General features: G+C 35.7%; 4 protein-coding genes across 6 annotated transcripts; 2 read left to right on the forward strand and 2 right to left on the reverse strand.

The window, feature by feature from the left end:
• Positions 1 to 2323: 2323 nt before the first annotated feature.
• LOC149406364 (SWI/SNF complex component SNF12 homolog) lies at positions 2324 to 5459 on the forward strand. Of its 2 annotated transcripts, none has more exons than XM_089601228.1 (5): positions 2324 to 2622; positions 2705 to 2801; positions 2880 to 3601; positions 4073 to 4971; positions 5065 to 5459. In XM_089601228.1, the coding sequence occupies exons 3-5, from the start codon at positions 2969 to 2971 to the stop codon at positions 5138 to 5140; spliced, it is 1608 nt and encodes a 535-aa protein (XP_089457354.1). In that variant the 5' UTR covers positions 2324 to 2622; positions 2705 to 2801; positions 2880 to 2968; the 3' UTR covers positions 5141 to 5459. The 2 variants fall into 2 exon arrangements, with proteins under 2 accessions (XP_089457354.1, XP_089457388.1); XM_089601262.1 differs by having other exon boundaries at positions 2893 to 3601.
• A 1053-nt stretch (positions 5460 to 6512) lies between these two features.
• Positions 6513 to 10858, forward strand: LOC149406365 (P-loop containing nucleoside triphosphate hydrolases superfamily protein). 2 transcript variants are annotated; one of them, XM_089601084.1, is made up of 13 exons: positions 6513 to 6868; positions 7465 to 7597; positions 7714 to 8085; positions 8217 to 8452; positions 8597 to 8724; positions 8809 to 8927; positions 9023 to 9115; positions 9365 to 9466; positions 9780 to 9882; positions 9978 to 10061; positions 10151 to 10246; positions 10363 to 10490; positions 10599 to 10858. In XM_089601084.1, exons 1-13 carry the CDS (start codon positions 6573 to 6575, stop codon positions 10698 to 10700), a joined length of 1992 nt encoding a protein of 663 aa, XP_089457210.1. In that variant the 5' UTR covers positions 6513 to 6572; the 3' UTR covers positions 10701 to 10858. The 2 variants fall into 2 exon arrangements, with proteins under 2 accessions (XP_089457210.1, XP_089457287.1); XM_089601161.1 differs by having other exon boundaries at positions 7468 to 7597.
• Positions 10859 to 10976: 118 nt separating this feature from the next.
• CYP94B2 (cytochrome P450, family 94, subfamily B, polypeptide 2) lies at positions 10977 to 13137 on the reverse strand. Its single transcript, XM_089601323.1, has one exon. It carries the CDS (start codon positions 12916 to 12918, stop codon positions 11422 to 11424), a length of 1497 nt encoding a protein of 498 aa, XP_089457449.1. The 5' UTR covers positions 12919 to 13137; the 3' UTR covers positions 10977 to 11421.
• Positions 13138 to 19765: 6628 nt separating this feature from the next.
• Positions 19766 to 25102, reverse strand: SOX (sulfite oxidase). The gene is made up of 12 exons (XM_089601383.1): positions 24902 to 25102; positions 24628 to 24743; positions 24490 to 24552; positions 24363 to 24399; positions 24168 to 24249; positions 23783 to 23901; positions 23599 to 23694; positions 22617 to 22727; positions 22421 to 22522; positions 22110 to 22157; positions 21476 to 21691; positions 19766 to 20100 (listed from the first exon to the last, which is right to left on the reverse strand). Exons 1-12 carry the CDS (start codon positions 24974 to 24976, stop codon positions 19984 to 19986), a joined length of 1182 nt encoding a protein of 393 aa, XP_089457509.1. The 5' UTR covers positions 24977 to 25102; the 3' UTR covers positions 19766 to 19983.
• Positions 25103 to 25766: the final 664 nt, after the last annotated feature.

The following is a 25766-nucleotide window of genomic DNA, read 5'->3' on the forward strand; positions in this document are numbered from 1 at the left end:
CTAGTGAGAAAAATTATGAAAATGACTAGTATATTGTGTGATGCTTTGGAGCTTCAATCTCCATATATTTTAATAGAATGTAGTTTGTTTCATTAACTAAGTTACTCCTTTGGAAGCTTATAGGTGTATGGAACACTTCGATTGAAAATGTGAGATATTTTTTGTGGACGTGTAAATATGAAGTGCCTTTCCCTGATTGCAGTCCTCTTCGTGTTGCACGAAAGGGAATGGCTCGTTAAGAAAATGAAATCACAATATTATAAAGTTAATACTTTTGATACAATGATAGATTCACAATCGGAAGAATTGAACATCAATTTTTTTTTTTTTTAATAATAATGGCGGAGTTGATGATTTCTCATCTTTATATCCTAAAGAGATGTCTGCATCACTCAGATTCAGATTTGAAGATATATGTAAATTTGTTATTTCTGCATAGATTCGACTTCATAACATGAGATGACATTGCTATATATGAAACTCAAAAATTTCTTTTATGATTTATGTCAATAGTCTGTAAAAACAAGAAAATCAAAAATACTTTTTTTTGGTGTATAAAGAGACTACTCAAATTTATTCTCGCGCTTTTTGTTTCTAGTGTACGCTACTAATGAGCAATATTTCTTAAGACTTATGTTAATTTATGAATGTAAGGGGAAATACTAACAAGTAAGGATCTAAAATCAAGTATAAAATAAACACTACCACGCGTTACATGTATTTCCACTTGCAATATTTGTACTTTTAAGGGAACCAAATGATAATGAATTTTTTGGGTAAAGATTGGAGGGACTAAAATTAAATTTACTTGAAATTTGAATACATTTTAAACTTTTTTTTTTGTTGTCAAATTTATTATTAGGGAGAAAGCTAAGAGTCAACAATTACTAAACTTTTTCATAAAAACTCATAACTTAAAGACTATCAAAATATATAAATAAATCAGGAAAGAATAAATTAATATTTGATTATATAACAAAAAAGAGTGTGACTAAGAAGAAGAAAAAAAAAAAAAAGAAATAAATATTTATTAAAATAAATTATTATATAAGGGCTTCGATGATGTCCAATAAAACGAGGGGGTGGATTGGAGCTCCGCGGGAGGCGAGGACCTCATTGGAGTGTTTTGGGAGGAGAAAACCGAGACCACTTGAGTCGTTGGACGTCTTGAAAAAGAAAATGTGGTGTTAGGTATGTATTAGCAAGGATGACCTTGTTACGGTAGGTTCATTAAGGGCAAGAGACAATTTTGAAAATGAGGATGAGGTCGTTGATGGTGTCGCCCTTGTTGCTAAGCACAATGAGGTAGACGCGAGATAACACGTTCTCCAAAGACCTAAGCGTATACGGGTAACTCTAAATTGCGTGGAATTTTGATGGTGAGGTTAGAGATTCATGGTCGATTGCGAGGCGTGTTATGGATGTGGTAACTGTTTTTCACTGTGTATGCGAAATATACGGTTGGAAAGTACTAGGGCCGGGCAACCATTTCATTGACCCCGACTCTCCATAGCGATCTAGACGTAACAAGCTTGCAAGCTCGACTAAATGTAGGATCCAACGAATCTCTTATTAGCTTTGTTGAATGATAAGTCAGGGTAGTATAAGACTTTGAAGACACATGTAATGATGTTTCGAAAATCATCAATGGGGCGTAAAACTTATTTTGCAAAGAGGGATTAATTGAGAGTCTCGAGATTACAAAATTCAAGGGCACCCACCGTCCCCTTTACTCTTGCAAATGAAACTATTTTTTTTTAATTAGAGAAACCCCATCAGAGGTTAGCAATAAGAAAGTGGATTTTATGGATAATTTTTTTGAGCAGGCGAAAACAATTCATGACGAAATTGGGCTGGTCTGGACGATGAACTTGAAAATTTAACACGATAGATTATACTGTAAAAATTATTTCAACAAAACATGTGTAGAAATATGATATTTTCTTATAAACCTTTGAATGAAAATGACATTACGCAACCAATTTACGATACACGTCGAAATTTGGGTACTTATTTTTGTTAAAGATCGTTCGAACTTTTCCAAGACATTTGTTACTTTAGCACCTTGATATTCAAATATTGACTCGACGCATTTTCTCTACCCTTTTTAACCTTGAAAAAGCAACAACTGATTATATTTTTTTGAATCCATAATCATAATTGGTCATAAACAAATATGCTTATTTGTCTCATTTGTAATTATTCAAATAAAGTATATCCTGCCGTGTAAAAGAGATCAATTGTGTCCTTAAGAAAAGCTTTAAATATATATGTTCTTAATTAATTTTTTCATTAAGGATTTGTTAGCTATTTATTTATTATTATAATTATTATTATTATTTTGGAACAGAAAGAAGAATGGAAAAATGGGAGTCTTACTTAGGGGAATGCAATCGTTGCGCTGGGAGAAAAAGGAAGGGAAGATCAAAAGAACACTACAGCACACACACTCGTCGTTTTTTTGGATTTGAATCAGCCTCTTCAAAGCTCAAATCTTTCAAGACTCTTGAACCTCTTATAATTTTGAGACCTAGCATATCTCGCTCTCTTTCTCTCTCTCTCTCTCTATAAGAAAGCCAGACCGGTGAAGTATATCAGAACTCTTTCGCTTCCACGAATTAGGTATTCTTTTCAATCCATTAGATTTCTCTCTATCCCTCCCGATTTTCATTTCCCAATGTGTCTTCTGTTACTGTTTCGGTAGGGTTTCACGCCTTCCAACGGTGCACACGGCGATTTTCTCTTTTCGAACTCAAGTTTTCAAGCCTCGTCCTCTCAGCTACAGAGATCGATTCACCGAGGTTCGAATTTCGCGTCCTTACTTTCTGTTCCTCGGTTGACATTTCGTGAAAAGCTGCAAACTTATTTATAAAATTTAGGCTGTGAATGTAGGGGAATTACGAAGTGTTTCATAGTTAGAGAAAATTTTGGCATCTTTGTTTAAGAAACAGAATTGGGGGAAAGAGGTATGTCTGTGAATAACAACAATAACCAAGGGAAGAGCCTCGGAGGAGGCTCTTTCGGGAACGCTGGTATGGTACCTCAGAACATGGCTCAAAACCCTAACTACCCTCAGTCCCAAACCCAAGCTCAGATCGCGGCCGGGTTTCAGAACCAGTTTCAGCTGACCCAGGCTCAGGCCATAGCCCAAGCCCAGTCGAAAGCCCAGGCACACGCTCAGGTCCAGCACGTGTTCCAGGCCCAGCTTCAGGCCCAAGGTCTGGCTCTGAACCCGAGCCAGGCGATGGGGAACATGGGCTCGTCTCCGCAGGGCAGCCTGGGAATGAAGCGGGTCCCGCAGAAGCCCCCGGTGAGGCCGCCCGGATTCTCTCCGCAGAACATGATGTCGCCGGCGGCGAGGGCGATGGACCTCACCCCGGCCGCTCGCCGGAAAAAGCAGAAGCTCCCGGAGAAGCAGTTGCAGGACAAAGTGGCCGCCATCTTGCCCGAATCGGCTCTTTACACGCAGCTCCTCGAGTTCGAGTCCCGAGTCGACTCGGCTCTCAACCGGAAAAAGGTCGACATACAAGAGGCACTCAAAACCCCGCCTTGTATTCAGAAAACCCTCAGGATCTACGTCTTCAACACGTTCGCCAATCAGGTCTGTATAAAGCTTAAATTTTTTTGTTTATTTTAGAGTTTTTTTTTGTTTTTTTTTCTACCTTAGATTAACTAAAGAACAAGGTAGTGTGTTTTTATTTTTATTTTGGATTAAAAAAAAAGCAGATGATCAAGAGTCTTTTCTTGAATCGATCCTTTTTTCCTGGGGTATCTTTATTATTTTTGATATAATACGTTGTTTTTTTACTATATCGTACTATGTATCATTTGATAACCCAATATATAAGGTAGTGCATCATTATTTACTTTTTTGGATAAAAAAAAAAACAGATGATCAAGAGTCTTTATTTGAATCGTTTCTTTTCTTCTGGGGTATCTTATTATTGTTTTTGATATACGACATTGTTTTGACTATTTCGTTCTATGTATCATTTGATAACCCAATATATTTGGTCCCTTTTTTTGTGTTAAAAAGGAACTGACCATAATTGAACTGTATATTTATCTTTAGGTCCGAACGATCCCGACAAAGCCGAACACGGAGCCTCCGACCTGGACTCTCAAGATCGTCGGGCGGCTATTGGAAGATGGGGTCGATCCCGATCAGCCCGGCGCGGCGGCTCAGAAAACAAACCCGATGTACCCGAAATTCTCGGCTTTCTTCAAGAGAGTGACGATCTCGCTAGACCAGAGGCTCTACCCCGACAGCCACATAATCAGCTGGGAAAACGCGAGGGCTCCGGCGCCGCACGAGGGCTTCGAAGTGAAGCGAAAGGGGGACAAAGAATTCTCCGTCAACATACGGTTGGAGCTGAACTACGTCCCCGAAAAATTCAAGCTCTCTCAGGCGTTGATGGAGGTTTTGGGCGTCGAGGTCGATACTCGTCCGAGGATAATCGCCGCTGTATGGCAGTACGTTAAGGCTCGGAAGCTTCAGACCCCGAACGACCCGTCGTTCTTCATCTGCGACCCGCCTCTTCAGAAAGTCTTCGGCGAAGAGAAGATGAAATTCACGATGGTGTCGCAGAAGATCTCTCAGCACTTGTTCCCACCCCAGCCGATCCACTTGGAGCACAAGATCAAGCTCTCCGGGAACAGCCCGGTCGGGACGGCCTGTTACGACGTGCTCGTCGACGTGCCTTTCCCGATCCAGAGAGAACTCTCTGTTCTGTTGGCCAACGCCGAGAAGAGCAAGGAAATTGAGTCATGCGACGAGGCGATATGCGGAGCAATAAGGAAGATCCACGAGCATCGCCGGAGACGGGCCTTCTTCCTCGGATTCAGTCAGTCTCCGGTGGAGTTCGTCAACGCGCTGATCGATTCGCAGAGTAAAGATCTGAAGATGGTGGCCGGAGAAGGTAGCCGGAATGCTGAGAAGGAGCGCCGTGCAGAGTTCTTCAACCAGCCATGGTAATAATGTTTTCACCATGTGAGCTTTAACCCTTGGTAATGTTTCTTTTAACTATCACCTAATTGTATATATATTTTTGTTGAAAATATTAGGGTTGAAGATGCGGTTATTCGTTACTTGAACCGGAAGCCAATTACGGGAAGCGATGCTCCGCCGGGAAGCTTTTAAGGCAGATATGTGTCGCGAGATAGGGCAGAGAATTATGTTGTAGAAAATTTAAAAAAAAAAAAAAGATAGTTTGTTCTTGATCATGTTTAACAAGTCAAGTAATTTATTGCTCAAGTGTTGTGTTGGTTATGATTTGTGTACAAATTGAGAGAAAGTTAGTTATTTATATACATGTCTTGTCTATTGTGCAATTGTGCTTGACTTGTAATAGTCAATGTTGTATTCGGTTTCCTTTATAGACGCTAGATCATGTTGTGTACTTCATGTTTGGCTTCCACAGTTTTCGTTTTAGTGTAGTTAATTTCTTTCTTTCTTAGTTTTTTTATCTGTGGTATTGTCACGTTTGTATTACATTAATTTATGGAGTGGTTATTTTCTTTAAATAAACCAATAGGGAGGAATTACGTATGACACATTTCACTTTGGCATATTTTTTTAAATAAGTGTCCAATCTCTTGTACTTCCATATAAAAAAAAGCCATCAAAAGAAGGAAAAAAATGAGACCTAGGCATGATATGCAAGTTTTAAAGTTCTAGTACCTTTCTCTCAAAAAAAAAAAAGTCCTAGTACCTTTTTTCACAATCACAACATAATGGATTTAAGTGTTCAGTAAAATTGATTTTTCTAGTGTTTTGATTATTTTAACTAAAAAATTAAAAGCTATAATTTGTAGTTTTTATACGTAGTTTAGTTTTTGGTTTGTAGTTTATATCTCTTAACTTTTTTTTTCTCTTACATTAACCTTTAATTCTAATTATCTTTATATGTTTTTATCAAATAATTTTTTTGACGTCATCAAAATTTATAATTTATTTTTTACATTCTATAAACACTCACTTTAATATATTTTTTATGTACCAAAAAATATCTTCTTATTATTATTATTAATTATATTTTATATAAATAATTATTACTTATAAATATTAATATATATTTTATCAAACATTAAATCAGTTTTTGTTAACAGCTACAGCTATTTTACAATAGTTTACCAAACACTCATCTGTTTTTTAAAACAACAGTTTTTTCGTACAGCTATTCTAAAATCATTTTTTTTAAAAGCAAAGTTATGTCAAACACAGTCATATGCCTTCAAGTTTCAGTTTTTAAAGCAGTTTATGATAATTATAATATTTCTTGTCAAAAAAATGACACGATCAGAACAGTTCTAGATGTCTATTTACTTCATCATTTTTAACACCAGTTTTTTTTTTTTTTCCACATATTAAAATTCTTAAAAATGTTTGATAATAGTATTTCAAGTTGCTTATTCATAAGAAGTTGTCCAAAAGTTTGGGTTTGAAAGGAAAGGGCTTCCAACTTTTAAATGGCTACTACTAAAAAAAAAAATTAAAATTAAAAAAAATTAATAAATACACACACACACACACACACTTGACGTTCTGTACCATTTCGCGAAACAGAAGAAAAATGGCGGGAAAAGAGCAAGCGAGGCGGGACGGCGCGTCGACGGAGGCGGAAGAGGGCTGCTGGCGGAAGCAGGTGGACGACGACCTGAAGAGACTCCATTCCCTCCTCTTCGGCGCCGAAGCCGCCATCGAGAACCGTCACTTCTCCGCCGCCCACATTCTCGGCCTCCGACTCCTCGGATTCCTCCACTCTCGCTCTCTCTCTGACCTAGATTCCGCTTTTCTACGTCCTATCCGAAAACAAGCTCTCTCCGCCGTTGACTCCGCTCGCCGCTCTCTCATCCCCGACTCCGATCGGTTCGCTTCTTCCCTTCTCTCTCTCTCTCTCTCTCGAGCTGTAGCTTCATTTCTCAAGTCTTATTTTTACTTTCTATTTCGAACTGAGTTAATCTGCTTGAAATTGAGTTATATGTTTGCAATCATTGATGATATCTTGAATTTAGAATTATGAGCGTTTAGAATTACGGTGGCTTCGATTCTTCATCTCTCTTGAACTGTTCCTTAAATCAATTCGTTAGGTCTGTTGTTTTTCTTTTAGGACTAACAAATTCTGCTTGAATTTTCAAGATCTTGTTTGGAATCGTGGTAGCTTTGTTGACGATATCTTACATGTAGAAGCCTTATGTGTTACGAACAAGTCTAAGATCATTGATTAGCTTTAGATTTTTATGGAGTTTAAACATTTGATACACGAAAAAGAAAGATAGAGTTCTTCTTGCTATTGCAAAAGTAGAAGTGCTTTGAGTTAATGAACTATGATTCGAGATAAGTGCAGTGTCAATTTGGTAAGAGTTTCTGGCATTGTGTGCATTTGGAAATTGGATAAGGATCAGTTAAAGCTAGATCTTGACGGTGTTTGTATATCTCCTTGTATTAATTGCATTTTCTTTCAGAAGAGCATTCGAGCTTGCAAAAAAAGCTCCAGGATGCGTGTTTGGATCTAGAGGAGAGGACATTGATGTTGAGAAGATCAAGCAGTCAAAGTATTTCCGAGCTCTTCTTAATGGGGCAGCGATAAATGAATCGGTACACTTTTCACAGTTATCACACATTTTGCTTGTCTTTTTTTTTTTTTTTTTTTCCCTTCTTCTTCCTTTTATGATGATTCCATGGCTAAGCATGAGCATTTGTCTAGTACACAGGGTGGTCAATTTGAGAAGCCAGAAAACGTGAGAAATGGAGTGTCCACAACTAAGATTCAATCTAAACTGACATCACCAAGACACAACTTCACGAGGGAAAATAAAGGGTTAACCAAGAATTACTTTGCCTCTGGAAGTAATAGCAATGAGGAGTGCGTAATTGTTGAAAAGCCTCCCTCACATCATAATCAAATAAAAGGTCAAAGCTCTTCGTGCTTTCAAAAAATTGAAGAGGACAGATCTTATGGAACTTTGGTTGGAACAAAACGTGTGCATGTGGATATTCGTAGCCCAAACGTAAAATCCCCTTTAAATGTAGATGAAAATAATGATGCTTCTGGGAATGGATTTGTCACAGCAAGAGCGAAATTGGTACGACTAGCTCTTTTCTAAGTATTTTTTTAATGTTATGATTATGCGCTACTCTTTAGGTATATAAAGGTTCTGTTGACTCTTTGTACATGTTCCTTGGCCTAAATTTCTTTTGTGCACTTCATGGCTAGGAAATGGATGTAAGACAGAAAAAAGGGTTTTCTGGATCACCAAATACTTCAATCTCCCCACAGAGTGATTACAATGACTCAAGGGGCTCTGCTGGGAGATCGTACGGGATTCCACGCCGTGGTGTTCGTGGTAATTTTGTTCCGCCTATTAAATCCAATGGCGGAAACTCTGGCAACGTGACTTCACGAATTGGTGGAAAGAGTGACGACTCTCTAGAAGACTCGACAAAGAGATGGTAAGTGGTGTTGGACGAGAAGCTTTGATCTTATATTCTCACACAGCTCGTGGTCCTGTACTTTAAATATATATGCTGTTTATCCGTCCTTCATATAATTAGTATCAGTGAATTACTTAGCATATTTTAATATGTTGATTTTAGTCTGGAGTTGCTATGTGGTCCTGACGGTGAACTTCCAGAAAAATTAAGGAATTTGGAGCCTCGTCTTATTGAACATGTTAGCAATGAGATTATGGATAGGGATCCAAATGTTCGGTGGAATGATATTGGTAACATACGATTCTCCTCATTTCCTTCTAATTTGCTAGTTTCTCGAGATGTTATGGTTGACACCGTGATTCAATGTTTGCCAGCTGGTCTAGACCATGCTAAAAAATGTGTGACCGAAATGGTGATATGGCCTCTACTACGGCCTGACATATTTAAAGGTTGTCGTTCTCCCGGAAGAGGTCTTCTTCTTTTCGGGCCACCTGTACGTTTCTTCTTCTTTTTCCTTTTGTTTTTATATTTTGCTAACCGGTGGTATTATATGCATTGTGGATAACGTTGTGTCCTGTTGTAATTCAGGGAACAGGCAAAACAATGATTGGAAAAGCCATAGCTGGAGAGGCAAAAGCTACCTTCTTCTACATATCAGCCAGTTCACTGACAAGCAAGTGGGTACGTGCTGGTTTGTTTATGTTAGCCTTGGTACGTCATAGTTCTAAGACAAGATATCTAAAAGTATCGAATATAAAAAATAACTTGAGGTAATATCATGTATTTGAGTTGATTTCTATTATCTAATATGATATTAGCTGTTAAATTAGGCTTAATCCTGACTCAACAAGATGTTGTCGGTCTTGTCCAGAGTGACTGTTTAAACTTTGGAACCTGATTAAATTTTTTTCTCTTCAATCATGTTGGTAGATTGGAGAGGGCGAAAAGCTAGTTAGGGCGTTGTTTGGGGTTGCCAGCTGTCGTCAACCGGCTGTGATTTTTGTTGACGAAATCGATTCACTTCTCTCCCAGGTATGTTTTCTAAATAAATGTTGAAGGATCATATGTTATTCCTTGAGCGTTAAGTAATTTAACGTTGGAGACATCCTCTAAATGTGACGGATAACTATCAAGAAGTTCCAAATGTTCAACTATTTTTCACTACGCATCAAAATATGATGCTTGAAATTACTAGATTTCGTGCATTTCATTTTTTACTCTTTATTTTAAGATCATCCAAGAAAACGCTTGATTTTTTATTTTATTATTGTTTTTTATATGGCAGTTAATTTTTATTTTTTTTATTTTTTTATTTTTTTATTTTTTGTGCTTAATACTACTGCAGCGAAAGTCAGAAGGTGAGCATGAATCAAGTAGACGACTTAAAACACAATTTCTAATTGAAATGGAAGGCTTTGACAGTGGGAGCGAACAAATTTTGCTTATAGGTGATTCTGAACAATAATACAGTCTTCTTATAACCATGTCCTATTAAACTATGATAAACTTGATCAAAGTTTCATGAACGGGTTTATCAATCCAGGAGCGACAAATCGACCCCAAGAACTCGATGAAGCGGCTCGTAGACGACTTACGAAGAGGCTTTATATTCCGTTGCCTTCATCAGGTTGAAGTTTGTAACGGTTAATCTTAAAAATTAATTTTAGTGCTAAAAGAGAAAGTGAGGCTAATAAACAGATATTAATTGCAATTCAGAAGCAAGAGCGTGGATCATAGAAAATCTTCTGGAAAAGGATGGACTATTTAAACTTACAAAGGAGGACATTGATACCATTTGCAAATTAACGGCAGGTATGTCTAGTCGATGGGCAGTCTAAAATCTAATCAATGATATCATTTGCGGTATTATGTTAAATTAAAAAATAAATTAAAAAACTGATGTCTATTACTTTACTTTTTGCACTTAGGATATTCGGGATCAGACATGAATAATTTAGTGAAAGATGCGTCTATGGGACCACTGAGAGATGCTTTGAAACAAGGCATAGAGATTACAAAATTGGAGAAGGATGATATGCGACCTGTAACTCTTCGGGTAAGAAAACGCAAACACAAACAGATGCATTTAATTATATATATATATATATATATGTCAATTTTTGTAGCTGCTCTATTTTTAAGTACAATTCTTTTTAATGTACAGGACTTTGAACAAGCATTGCAAGAGGTTAGACCTTCCGTTTCTCTGAATGAACTTGGTACCTACGAGAACTGGAACAAGCAATTTGGAAGCTTGTCAATTTAAGGTTATATTTTATAGAACACAGACAAACAGGAAACGTGAAAAATGCAAAGATTAGAAAAATAATAAGGAAAGGAAAAGAAATGGAAACAGTAACTGACAGTTTGTTTGCAATTATCAATATGATTGATTGATATCGATCACCTCTTTTTATGGTAAAATATTACTATTATCTATTCAAAGCTGCCTGCTGGTAGCTTATAGAATAATTATTATTATAACATTAGGAAAAAAAATTGATAGATCTACCATCTGCGCAAATTGATTATGAAAGCTGAATAGGTACTCTTTTCTTTAGATAAAAAGAAATGGGCTATTAAACAAATAGCGTGTGACTATGATTAGTACTAACATACAATTTTTTTTTTTTGTTCACACTTTTAAGGAAACATGTGAGACTTACAATAGTTTCAAGCACGCATGTGCAATACCCTCGGACCATGATTTACAGAAAAACTTAATGTCACGGATTACGTCTTCAGTATTTGATTCGTTCCTTTATTATTAAGGCACGATCTCTTCGGGATCTTGCCTAATGATGATTATCATCATTTCCCTCGAGATTTCCTGGGGGAAAAATCATGTATATAAATTATACTGTGCGATTAATATACACATTTGATTCCTTTGACCTTTATACTACCCATCCAATGAGGCATGTGGCATGTTAAGCCCTCCCTAAAAACAAGTATTTAAATTTAGAGCCGTTGACTTTCACTTCAGCTCATTCCCTCCTTCTGACCGTGACCCTTAACCCGCCCGCCATGTGGGCCGTGAGGAGCGGAACGAAAACCGGCGGCTCCGATCGGACCGGCCTGATCTCGAACCGTCTGAGGATCGAAGCCACCACGAATTTCATCTGAATGAAAGCCATCTCTTTCCCGAGGCAGACCCTCGGACCGGCCTGGAAAATCGGAAACTTGAAGGGGCTCACCTTCTTCAGGGGACCTCTCTCCTTGTCCGGCTCGAGAAACCACCGGTCCGGCTTGAATTCGAGCCTGTCCTTCCCCCACAGAGCCTCCATTCTTCCCATTCCGTACGGAAAATAGGTCACCCTATCTCCGGCCCGGACTCGAGTCCGGTCCGGCAAGAGGTCGTCCTCGGCGGCGTGCTTCGAGTCCCAAGCCACGGGCGGGTAAAGCCTCATCGACTCGCAGAGGCAAGCCTTCAAAAGCTTCAGCTCCTTCAACGACTCGTAATCGAGCCTCCCATTTTCTCTCACCGCTCTGATCTCTTCGACGGCCTGTCTCTCCACTCCCGGGTGGCGCGACAGAGACCAGAGGAGCCACGTCATCGCCGCGGAAGTCGTGTCCCTCCCCGCCATTATGAAGCTGATCACCACGTCCCCGATCGCGTCCTCTCCGTGGCCCGCCGCGATCAGACGGGTCAGAAGATCCTGACTGTCGGTTTTTTTCGGGCCCGTCTTTCTCTCGCGGATCATCTCTCGGACGTGCTCTCGGACCTCCCTCACCGCGTCCCTGAGCCTCCTCTCTGACCCGACCCCGAGCCACCTCTTGACCTTCCACACCAGAAACAGAGGCTCCGAGCCGCGCCGAGCGCTTATCGCCGACGCGGCGTCGAAGGCCTTGGCCAAAGGAGAGAGCGGCGAAGAAGGGTCTAACGAGCACCGATCGATCCCGAGCGAGACCCGGCAAATCACGTTGAAAGCGAACCGCCGGAGCAAATCCTGCATGTCCACCACCGCGTGCCCTTCTTCTCCGGCTCCGGACAAAACCTCCATCAAAGGCAAAAGCTTGTTCTCCACTTCTTCCTCGAGAGTGCTCATTATATACTCCTTCAGCGACTTGGCGGCGAACTCGTGACTGAACAGCTTTCTCTGAGCGCACCAGAGCTCGCCGTCCACGTTGAATATCCCGAATCCGAGGAAGTCGCCGAGAATCTCGGTGAAAGGCCTTCCCTTAGGGAAGTTGTTGAAGTTGGTCTTCAATATGTACTCCACGTTCTTCGGGTTGGCTGTCACAACTGTTCTCCGGCCACCGAGCCGGTCAACCACGATCGTGTTGGTCTCCGACTCCGATAACAGACTGGTGTACCAGTCGAGCAACCGATGCCGGTTTCTGTAGAATGAAATCAGGCAGCCGAGAACGGGATAGCTTGTCGGACCGCCGGAGGAATTAGTGGTCCGGCGGAGAATCCGGCGAGTCAAGTAGAGAAGTAGGGATACGAGAGCCAGAAGCAGTGGCTGAAATAAGAGAGACATGTCGTGGAAGAAGCCTTTTTTTTTTCTCTTTACACGAGAGCAATGAAGTTTCTCTCTCAGTGGGTGATTTTATACTCACTCATTTTTGGCGTTTTATTATATGATTTTCAGAGGACTTAGACAAAATGTTGCAGCTATTTTTTTTTTTTGGGTTATTAAATTCTCTTCGAGACATTTCGTTGATTTAAATAGCTAAGTTGGCTACTTCTATGATAATGGGTCCATACATCAAAGATTTGCTTAATTTTGTATTTATATACACTTACTAATATTATATACATATATATATGTATATGTATATATAAAAGTGTGCAGTTGTTGTACATGTACACAAGTCGGTGCATTATTTTCCAGTCATGGAAGAACATGCTGTGCTAACTATTATATTGCTCCATTAATTATTCCTCCATGCATTTTGATTTGTGTGTTTTATTTTTCTTCCTGAAAAGGAGTTATAGATTCTTGATAATTGATCTCATGATCAATTACTTTTATTAACCGGTAATTGTCCCGAGCCCCTAGATTGGGGAACTGATGAATTCACAATCTTATATTTTCTTTAGTGTTTGATTGGTACTGATAGTCTTAATCACTGTTCTCGAGTGAACAGAGACTCCCCAAATAGAGGGGCCAAATTTGCACTTAAAAAAAAAAAATTGCACTTGTGAGAGTAGATTGAATGACCCGTACAGTTATGATGTCTCTTTTGTTATCCAATCTAATCAACCATCACAGGGTCCTTAGATTTAGTGCAACAAAAATAATTGAACAGATTTACTTGACCTCTGTTTATCAAAGCCAATTCAAAAGTCTAGAGAGAAGGATTATGTTTTGGAAGAATTTTCTTATGGGAAAATAACACATTTATACCCTGTGTTTTAGTGAAATATCAAGTTTAACCATCGGTTTTCAAAAATGTCGAGTTCATACCCTCTGTTTAACTAAAATGACGAAATTATACTCCATGTTTAACTAAAATGACGAAATTATACCCTGAAATAGACAACAGTGTCACGAATATTCTTTTTATTGACTTTTCATTGACGTTGACTATAATATGTATATATAAACACCAATTATCTTTATTCATTCGCGCCATATATGTAATTTATTTAAAAACTAAAAAATAAACAACAGTCTCTTAATCGTGAAGAACACAGAAAGAGGCAAATGGGTAAACATCGATAGTTGATAGTCATCAAAATCGCATATTCGAACAGAGAATCCAGAATTTAGAGTTACAATTCGAACACGGAATGAAGTCATTTCTTAGGAGGTATGAGTTTTATTATTTAATTTCAATTTAAGGCTATTTTTATTTCAAAATTGAGAATTTGGAAGTTAGGGCACTGATTTAGATTTGATTTGGTTTTTCTTATATAAGAGTTAATATCAATGAAAGGGAGATTTGTGACGCTGTTATTCATTTCAGGGTATAATTTCGTCATTTTAGTTAAACAGAGGGTATGAACTCGACATTTTTGAAAACTGAGGATTAAACTCGACATTTCACTAAAACACAGGGTATAAATGTGATATTTTCCCTTTTCTTATTGATCTCAAGTACTTCATTACAATCATGACTACACTTAATACCCTCGTTAACTTAGTTACAAATCTAACCCTGCAAGCTTAGCTAGTCAACAGAGGAGGAAGTGGAGTATGGTTCGCAGAGGTCCTTAGTGTTAGTGATTATTGTTCGGTCTCTATTGCGAAGTTTCACTACGTAAGTGCATGTATCGCTCAAATAATGAAGTATTTTGTAAGAATGATGGTTGAACCTACGAGTATTAAATTTATTGCTCACAACTCTAGAAAAATAATTAATTGAATATAAATTTAACGAGTCAATTAATTGCTAAAAAATTAAAATAAATAGAGAATGAATAAAAAAAGATTATATAATGCGAGAAAAATAGGAATCATGATTTCACAACGGACTAGCTATGACTATCCCTAATTCAACTATTCATGCACCGATTCTATGTTGCTAGCCAAATTCGCATTAAACTAATCATTAATTTCTCCAGAATTGTTAACAATTCTAATCAATTATCACAATATTATCTCTCAGTCTCATGTCCTATCAGAATAATCAAAAGTATTAAGAAAGATAATTAATTGGCTACATCAAAATAGAATTTTTTTACAACCATGGATCATCCATGATGATTATAACAAAAGCGTGATAATTTTTTATATCCGGGTATATAAACAATCTTAGAAATACTAAACAATGGTAGCTAAGCATGAAATATACGCTTTAAGCATATTTAAAATCAAGCAAACATAATTGGAAATATGACAAAAAAAAATTAAATTAACAAATCATCGAAGGAAACATCGATCCATAGTAGCCTCAATAAAACTTTGTTCATAATAAATAAATAAATAAAACAATAACAAAAAAAAAAACTCATAATTAAAATTAAAAGAGAATTGAAGAAGAAGACGAGTAGTTGAAGAATATGTAGAACAACCCTCCTAGCTCTCCAACAAGCCAAACAAACTAAAAAAATAATATAAATATGTTAAAACTAATTATTGAATTCAAATTTATAGCATCAGGGTGTGTTTTCACTTTTCAGAGCAATATAGACCTTGAATGTGTTCTTACATTTAGTTAAAAAAAAAAAAAAATTATAAACTTTCAAATTTTCACAAGCTCGCCATGTTCAATTAGTAGCCTTGTGCGCCACGTAACATTTTTCGAAGCTCGGCTCATTAGCCATATTGCGCTAATGCGACTTCTCATCGGGTGCGGCGTGACATGGCCGATGCGCACCGCGCAAGGCTAGGTGCGCAAAGGTGTGACGCCGGGAGATTTTGAGTGTGGCAATAATGCTTGGCCTCTTGTGGCACGTTGTCGCTATTGTGTCAAAAATAAGTTGCGACACTCCGAAATGACTTTGGGACGTAAAAAAAAAATGGTGCCTCGCCTCAAAGTTGTCTGTGCCACGGCAGTTCCATCTTGTATCGCGTCAAATGTGCCTTAACGCGTACTGATAGTTGAACAGACCATAACTTCTTTCTCAAATCAGACGTTTGACATTTGAAAATAAATAATTGTTAAAAAGCTTATTAAAAGCTCCATTTAATTATGCAAATAAATAATTTCGAATCCTTCATTTAGAGCATCGAAATCATATAAGATGACACATCTTTGCTCGTTTTACTTAAATTTGTCCGGAAAGGTTCTTAAGCGTGTTTAGTTAATCCGTTTTGTTCCATTAAGCTCGAAAAGCTATAATCTTGCTAAAATATGAAAAACTAAGAAAATTACTAAAAAGAACATCATAAACACCTAACAACTTACTTCGCTTCAAGTTTAAAATCACATAATAAGTGAGTATATAACGCACTTAGAAAAATCAAAGAGAAAAGAGAATGTTTGAGTGATCGTAATCCTTGATAATCTTGTTAGTAGGTAGAATCACTCCCCAAGCAAAATGTAAGACATTATTTTGTTGGAATACAGGTAAGATTTCCCGTCTCAATTTTTTTATGTCAATTATTTATGTGAAATTTGGAGCTACGAGACTGTATTTTTAATGCTAGTATATTATCTATTATCTGCGTGCAGTCTTACCAAACGAAGAGAATATTAAGTATCAATAATATAATAAACATAATTAATAAAGTTGATGATAAAATAAATGCAAGACAAAGTAAAAATATATTTTTATCAGAAGGTTAGATTTATTTAATATTAGTTTTTTTGTAATTGAAAACGTAATTTGTTTTCATTCACCCTTTCTAAAAAAAAAAAAGCTAGCAACTAGCTGCTGGTGGATCTGCTATGGTCAGTCAACCGCCTCTACCATCCACTAAGTTTTTATTTATTAATTTACTGTTGCTTTCTAATATAGCATGTGATCAAATGAAATTGAAAATAGAATGAATTTATCTCTATTATTGATAAATATTAAATAACAAATATATAAAGTATAAACTGGCAGTCGCTTTCCCATCAAGGTCGACAAAGTTCACTTGTACAAAGTACAAAACATGTCCATCTCACGACAAATTGAAACTAGCAAGACTCAAAACACTTTTTTTTTTTTTGCTAGATAACAAATGTTAACATATAAATCTTCGTTAGATTAATTTTATAATTAATTGAGTAATCAAACTACCAAAATTTAAAAATTTGTTAAATAGCCAATATTTTATAAGTTTGAAGTAAATAGTCATTATTGTGATGTGATATTGTTTGAACATTTTTAAAATTTTATTTATGTTTTTAAGGTCTAATGATTATTGATAATTATTAAAGAATATTTACAATTATTAATGTTTTTTTTTTGCTTTGTTAATAAAAACTGGTGATTATTTACTTAAAATTTATCAAAGATTGGCTATATGACAAAATTTAAGTTTTTATATGGCTATATATTTAGAGAGCTCTTAATTTTACGGCTGAATTAGTTTTAATATTTAATTGACTTTTAAACTTATCACATCATACTATAATCACAGTTTAATTTAAACATAAATTTATGTGGCTGAGTGATGAGTTTGTTTAATGCACACTTATATATATATATATATATATATATATATATATATATATATATATATATATATATATGTAGTATCCTCTGTGGCAGTACATCATATTAGCTTATTTTAAGTTTCAACCCCGTGAAATTTGCTATATATCATTGTCCCGGTGTGGTTGGCTTTGAGAATGACAATCGAAGTACTTCTTATATTAGTTCTCACCAAACGACAACAAAATAAAATGTATTTTAATATTATGTTGGAATCGGATTTAGATAATTACACGTCGACAAACAGTATTATTATTACTACTAATACAGTAATCATCATAAATAAAATAAAATAAACAGACTCGACTACGAATATATATGCAATATAATATTTGGTGAATAACCTTTTTTTTTTTGCTTAAAATATATGGGGAGTGACTTGAAGAATAAAAAATATTGGTGTACTGTACACTTATGATATATTATAGAGATGGCATCATTGTATACGTAAGCAAAATAAAAACATATAGCCCCTGTTTGGTTAACTTTTCTGTTTTTGTTTTCTGTTTTCTGATTCTAAATTCTAGAAAACAGTTTTAGAAAAACTGTTTGGTTATAAATTCAGAAAACAGATTTAGAATCATGTTTCTATTTTCTTTGAAATTTGTTTAGAAAACAGAAAACAATGAAAAGTTGTTTTCTGTTTTATCTCTATACAATTGAATGGAAAACATAACCAAACAACATTTAAAATATTCTGAAACATAATTCTAAATCTGTTTTTTAAATTTAAAAATTAGAATCAGAAAACAGAATTTAAAAACAGAAAACGAGTTTAGAAAACTAAACCAAACGGCCCCATAGATTACATATTATAATAATACTATTACATAGAGAAAAACACAAACAAAAATCACCAGGGCCTACGCATTAAGTTCATCACGTCTGCTTCTTTTAGTTCTTTACCCCTCAAATACATATATATATATATATATAAGACAGGTGTCTTTTCCGATACAAATTGTCGTTGAGTCTTCAGACTGTGATCCACCACATATATAGAGTTTAATAAAGAAATAGAATCAATTTCCGCAATATTTGTGTCCTATTGTTTAAGGCTCATCCCCGCCCACGGAAATGTGCTAAAATCAAATGAAAAAATAATATGAAATCCGTTTGTGATTGCTATTATCATTTTTTTTCTTCTAGAGTGTACGATTACAAAGTGTATGGTAGTAGCAGTACTAGTAGATGAATGGTGAGCAATGGGAACACACGCAATATTTTTTCATATAATATGAATTGATTGGTTGAAGAAAGACGGTAACTTTGACGGATAATTTCAGTGATTCGCCAAGGATTTGATTGACAATTTTATTATTATTCACCGCATTAGAAAATTAATTTCATGCGAACTATACGAGAGAATTACACCTATCAGCGCAATAGATATGTTTATATGAAATCATGATTATGATCAATTGATGATACGATCAATTGACTTTCTCGGCCACACACCACAATGCGTGAAAGTGCTTTCTAGAATAATGGAGGATAATGAAACTTTGAACTGAGCTGACGCGGAAAGTCGCAATATATCATCACATTTCTTCTTTTGGTATAATTTATAAAACAAAAAATTGGCTACGTAAGCCACCTGAACTATAGTAATTGTAAATTAGCCAACCTTTGATAAATAATTTGTAAATAACCAACTTGCATACGTGGCAGCCTATTAACTACCTAAAATATATGTTTGGTTGTGTTAAATAAGACATTTATTAATCTGTTAATAAGTTTACTTGACTATTTACAAGAAATTAACCAAAGGTGAGCTGTATCTCAATCCACTATATCCGTGTGACTATATAACTTAATAACCCTTTATAAAAAGTTGACTGCCAACAATTTAACACGCGCGTCAATGATATTTGGGTTGCCAGTTGTGAATTTGTGGATAAAAAAAGAGAAGGTGAGTGAACTTGCCGAAAATAGCTCATGAAATTGCCATTTTTAAAACGGAGTTGACAAAATATATTACAAAACTTATTTTGTGCTCGTATTAAAAAAGGACAGTGTCTGGGATATCCTATAACCCTAACCCCTCATAGCATCTTTATTCTACACTTCACTTGAAAACACCCCGTGACAAATTACCCACCAACCAACCATAGAAATATCAAAATTGTCAATTAATTGCACTTGCAAATTTTTATAAATGGACATTCGATAAATAAATAAATTAAAGTATTCCTAAATATATTTAAAATAAAAATAAAAAAACACATTTTCCGACAGTAATGATCCATAATAAGTTCAAAGACCCCACGAATGGCCTACGAGTCTCGATAGGGTTCATTCTGAATCTGAACGAGAAAACATGGCTAAATACTTGGGATTCAAAGCAAACCCATATACATGATATATGGAGTTACGGACACACAACACAGAGATATGATTCAAGCCTGTTCTGAAACTGAAACACAACGATTGAATATTCTCATTATTATCTTGTCTCTTTAATCTCTTATTATAAATGTGTTTGAAGTTTGTTCAGTACTACTCTCTATCTCTACATGTTGGAGTGACCAACTGTGACTTGAACTCGATGCCATGACGTGTTCAGTATTCCTCTTAAATTCCAAACGTCTTCAACATTTTCAGGCTGAACATTTGCTGCTGAATCAACCTGTAGAATAAAATTAACAAGTTGAAAAAAAAAAAAAAAAATTGAGTGGGAGAGTTGTAAATAGAAAATGGTAGTTCCAAAAGTCGTATTGTAAATATGAATAAAAAAAGCTGGTGGGCGATGATGAATAATTAAAAAAAATTATGGCACGTGTGACGACCAAAAGTAGTGGGTGAGTTTCAAACTTCAAGACCTCGTGGGGTTACAAGAGACTTTATATATATCTTCACACAATGAGAACTGTCTTGGTTTATTTGTTTCAAGTTGCACTTATTTTTAACATAACTTGCAATATGACAAACTTTACACTACATAGACAGACGAGACGAGTAACCTTATCTTATCTAAGATCTCATCCACAACTTGATTCAAGCGGATATATAATAATTGCCAATGGAACAGTATAACGAGAGCTAGGCATATAACTTATTTAGATCCCCCTATATTAAAATTCTAGCCTAATTATCTAATAAATAAAAAAAATTGCTTAAATAGCCTATATTTTTTATGTTTGAATAATCAAATCATAATTTAGATTGAAAGCAATTATTTGTTTATTTCACACCTGTTTCTTTTTTTTTTTAATTATTATATTTTAAGTATTAACTACAGTCTATACTAATTTTTTAACGTACGACAAGAAAACGTGGCCATATGAAAACGTTCCACACCCTGGCTGGCTCGTTAAATGTAGAAGATTCTTTGTTGAAGCACTAGAAAACAAATCTCTAACCACTCGCGTAGTATGATACAAGGAACTAAGCGGAATTGTTTTCAAAATGATGGTTGTTCCTATCCAACTAATCCATCAATAAAATAAATATTATGACGCCACGTGACAATTGACATTATCATAATTTAGCGACTTAATACTATAATTGTAATAAGAACCAACATTTTGTAAGCCTGTGCTGCGACCTGCCTGAGACACTTTTTTTCCCATTTATACTAAGGACTAATTCTTTATACGAAAAGAGATCATTGTAATTGTTTCCATTTACCAACCTCACGTTTAGTAGCTTCTTCTTTTCTTTTCTATTTTATTTTATTTTATATGTTTATCTTCTTTTTTTTTAATAACCGTGGTGTCCGGGTTAGACCCGACTAAAATCCACGAATATTTTATTTGTTTATCTTATTTAATCGTTTTAAGCAAGCATGAATATTTCATTCTCAGGTTTACTGGTTCAAAACCTACTACATTCACTGAACTAATATTTATCATATCTCTACGCTTCTTACTGATGAACACATGTATTGGTCTTACTTTGTTCTCTTTTAGAATATATAATATACATGACATAATTTTATGATAATATCAACTTAGTTGTACTTGTATTAATAATATAATAAGAAGAGGAAAAGATAAACGTACAGCTTTTGCTATGATCTGAGTGCTGTGTTGGACATGGGCTGTGGCTTCAAAGAGAACCCAGGCCCACTTATCGCTGCTTTCTTCGTCGGACACGTATGGAAGCCCAATCTTCTGGTATCTCGAGGCCTCGACCCAAGTCTTCCCGCCATCAAAAGACACATCTACCCTTTCGATTCCACGCCCGCCTCCAGCTACGGCGTACCCACTAACTGTTATCTGTTTGAAAATCGATGTATATATCATATATTTTATAACTCCGGGAAAATAATGTTAGGACTTTTTAGCTCATATAGTACCTTAACTGCTATGCGAGTGGCATTTTGTTCCCTAAACTGATTTTTGAGCAAAGTGGTTCTAAATCTAAAGATTTTGTAGCATTTTAGGTTTTTTTTTTTAAGATAAAACAAGTTATTTAAGTTTGTAAATATGTTTTAAGTTGTTTAAATATATTCTTTTGAAAGCACTTAAATGCTACAAACTATTGAGTTTGATGACCACTTTGCTCAAAAAAACAGTTTTTAGGAAAAAAAAAAAATAGTTCAGGGACTATTTGCACTGAAAACCCCAATTTTTTTTCACTTTTGATGTAAAGGATAAAATTAGAGCCGCCAAAAAATTTAGTTTTGAGACCAACCTTTCCCGGCTTGACCGAATTGGTATCCTCTAAAGAGCATATGACGCACTGCCAATAGAAATATTACCGGTCAGAATACAGAGAGAGTGAATAAAAGAACAATTATTTGGAAACTTTATTTCATACTAATCATGTTGCTTTTTTTTTTCCTGAAAGAAATCTCCTTAGTGTGAAGATTGATCTACATCCCAAAGCAAACTAATACTTTATCGACAAGAGAGATTAGCTTCCTCATAAATACTCATACTCCAATTATGACAGATCGATTACCATATCACAATAAACCAACAAGAACCGAATGCAAATTATACCTGCACAGGCATATCCATTTGTGGCCGCCTTGTAGACCAATTAATGTTATCCCAATTCACTGATGGTGGAAACATTTTGTAATCTTTTTGCATAAAGAAACCCTGCGTGAATGCAAGAAGGCTCGATCACATACAACTATGTGCCAATAAGGAATTAATAAATCTATCTTTCTAATATATGTACATATTTCTGAACCTGACATTCTTCAGCTACTACTTCTATAGACTCAAGCCATTTGACAGAGCGTGCACCAATAACACCAGGGACAACAACGCGCAGCGGATAACCATGATCCCTATTGATAGTCTTTAGCAAAAAAAAAAAAAAAAATCAGTAATTTGTGCTTGACAATTATGTTGTGAAGAAGCCTATATCAGTAAAAGAAGCAAAGTAAAATTTAGGGTAGTGGACTTTATTTTAATCGTGTGACAATATTAGTGGTTTTTACTTTCCAAGTTTTATTTTTGCCCATGCTAAAAAAAAATTATAAAATATTTTAAAAAAAAACTTAATTTACTAGTACCTTAGCACATGAATAGCTCAAAATCGCGATTACATAGTGAACAGATGAACGGGAAGAATAATAGTGAGAACAGAAGATATATTGGACATAAGACTAGTCACAAGGTGGAGATTGGGGCAAGGACTTGTCACCCACCTCATCCATAACCATACTAAACTAGCAATCTATATTCTATATTACATATGAGCTTTTCTTCAGGTGGGCACTGTTATCTTAAGATTTAAGGGGTGAGAGTGTTCGTAATAAGTAGCAGTTAGTAACGTGGTAATTTTAGCATAATCAGTAATATGTGAGTCTCTCTCTAAACAGAATTTAGAAATAATCATTTGTGAGGAAACAGATTGGATGCAAAGCTAGGCTGTTGGGAGAGTTCCGGGTCTCTTGAATGCCCGTTTATTTTGTGATTCTATCATGTTATCGAAGAAATTCAAGGGTCTTATCATGTTAGTGTCCTTATATCCAAAGAGCCTTCATTACTTAACGTAGGAGGAAAAAAAGTAGCTGTTTTTTTTTTCTTTCTTTCAAAGCGCAGCGGGAGAATCCAAGGAACACAGTAGTACAAATTTACAGCGCATATTGTGCTTGGGATTAAATATATGACAGTGAACTAGAGCTACAAAGCTTCCCAGCATTTTTTGAGAGAGCATTGATTACCTCTCCATTCATCTCGTAAGCAAGTAAAACATCTGCTTCGGGATTCGTAGCCTGAATCAGCGGAATAGAAGCCTTGTACGGACCTCCATTTTCCTCCTGCACTTGTAAATATCAGAGAGAAAATTCATCTATAGAACAAAAATGAAGCACAGAACAGTAATGGAAAGGAAGGACATGAGTGTACCTTACACCTGTCGACACTCACAAACTCAACATGTTTGCCTCCAAACTTACTCGAACTCGACAACTTTGGTACGCCAAGGAGTTCAAGTACGTCGGCCAATCTAGCCCCGCCCCAAACAGCTGTTAAGGATGGCGAGAGTGAAAATTCTCAACAAACAATAGATTGAACTTATATAATCAAATTGTTACTATCAAAACCAATGCTTATTATTCCTTTGAAAAGATAGGAAAGATAAATATGCCTAACTCAGACATACACTTTGATTAAGTTTCATATATCACTGAATGGTCAGAAATATGCGTCAATTCGTGACCAAAAATTCATCCCTTGGTATTAATTTAGTTCTCCTTCACTAATTCCACTAAGCAAAGCAAAGAAAACTGACCATTTCCTATAGCAGAAACATCCCAACCAACGCCCTTCACAGTTCTGGTTTTGCTCATAGCTGTTCTTCTATTACCTGCACACTGTACAACCATTCCTACAATGATCACCGTGTTTACTAGGTTATATAAATGCATTTGGAGAATATTAAGACAGTCTTAATTAAGAGCCAATATTGCCAAGTAACAGAACAAGCCTGCAATGTAGCCGCAACTTCATACTTGGGAAGCGTCCTATTAAACAAAATCAAAGTACGAATAAAAAATAATGATTAAGAAAGAAAAACAGGAAGAAGAAAAAAAAAAGGACTTTCAGACTCTGACCTAATATCTTTCATGGACAAATTGATTGGTTTATCAACCAAACCGGAGATTGAGACTGTGTATCTGATTGCACATCACCAGAGACTCAAGAAATCAGACAGAAATAAGAGGAAAAAGAGCAAATACGAAGTTTTGTACCTTTGAATGTCATCGACGATGGGAATCGGACCGTGGTTTCTCTTGTAGAACAAATCCACGGGAGTCACGTACGATTGAAACAGAAGCGATCGCGGTGGCTCTGCGTTGAAAGGTTCCTAAACACCAATACACACACAAACATAAACACATACAGAAGAAACACATTTATTCCTATTCAGACGAATTTCAAGCAAGCTTCGATTTCAAGAAAAAAAAAAAAAAAAAAAAAAAAAAAAAAAAAAAAAAAAAAAAAACATTGACTGTTCAAGCTTGCCTTGGAATTGATTTGGAGACATGGATGGCGTGACGGTTCTTTCGAGTAATCGGAGGGACCTCGTAGACCCGGCATTCTCGAAGCTTCTCTTGTTCTTCTTCGATTCCGATACGATCGAACCAGAGAAAAAGAGGGGTGTGGAAATGGAAGGTGACAGAAAAAAAAAAAAAAAAAAAAGACAAAATCCCAAAAGCCTCGTTCTTCTCGTCGCCTTAAAAAAAAAAAAAAAAATTAACATTATTTTTTTTTATTTTCCAATTCTATATTTGTGATTTTAAGATAAAGACAAAAACGAGTGGTTTTTCATTTCATCAGTGGAAAAAGCCTAGTCACTTGACACTTCATGGACTAGAGTTTAGACCAAAAGTTTTTCCTACGAAGTACAGTCACTCGCTTCATAGCGGTGCATGATCATAACGGATATTTGGACAATAAATAATATTTTAAAAAATTACAATACATACATATGTTGCCAGTGAAATTAATCGGTTTAGCATACAAATAAAAATTGTTTGATTTTCTCCTAATGAATTCTGATACTTATAAATATTATTAGTATGTTAAAAATCATTTAATATCATTTAAAACATTTACACTTAGAGAGTAATTTTGATATTAATTTGTAAATTATAATTTTTAGAGTAATTTTGATATTGATTCATAAATATTGTACTTTCACGAAATTAATTTTGATATCATTTAGATATTAATTTGAAAATTAAAAAAAAAAATACAAATTACATTATCAAACAGAGTACAAAGTAAAAACCAAGATTATATAAGGGACCATTATATAACATAGGATAGAAGTTAAAATCTAATACATTACCATATACATTGCAACGATTTAAAAAAAAAAAAAAAA

This window comes from Urtica dioica, chromosome 1, assembly GCF_054948205.1.
Source record: "Urtica dioica subsp. dioica isolate 48M chromosome 1, U.dioica_male_clone48M_v1_H2, whole genome shotgun sequence".
NCBI lineage: Eukaryota > Viridiplantae > Streptophyta > Magnoliopsida > Rosales > Urticaceae > Urtica > Urtica dioica.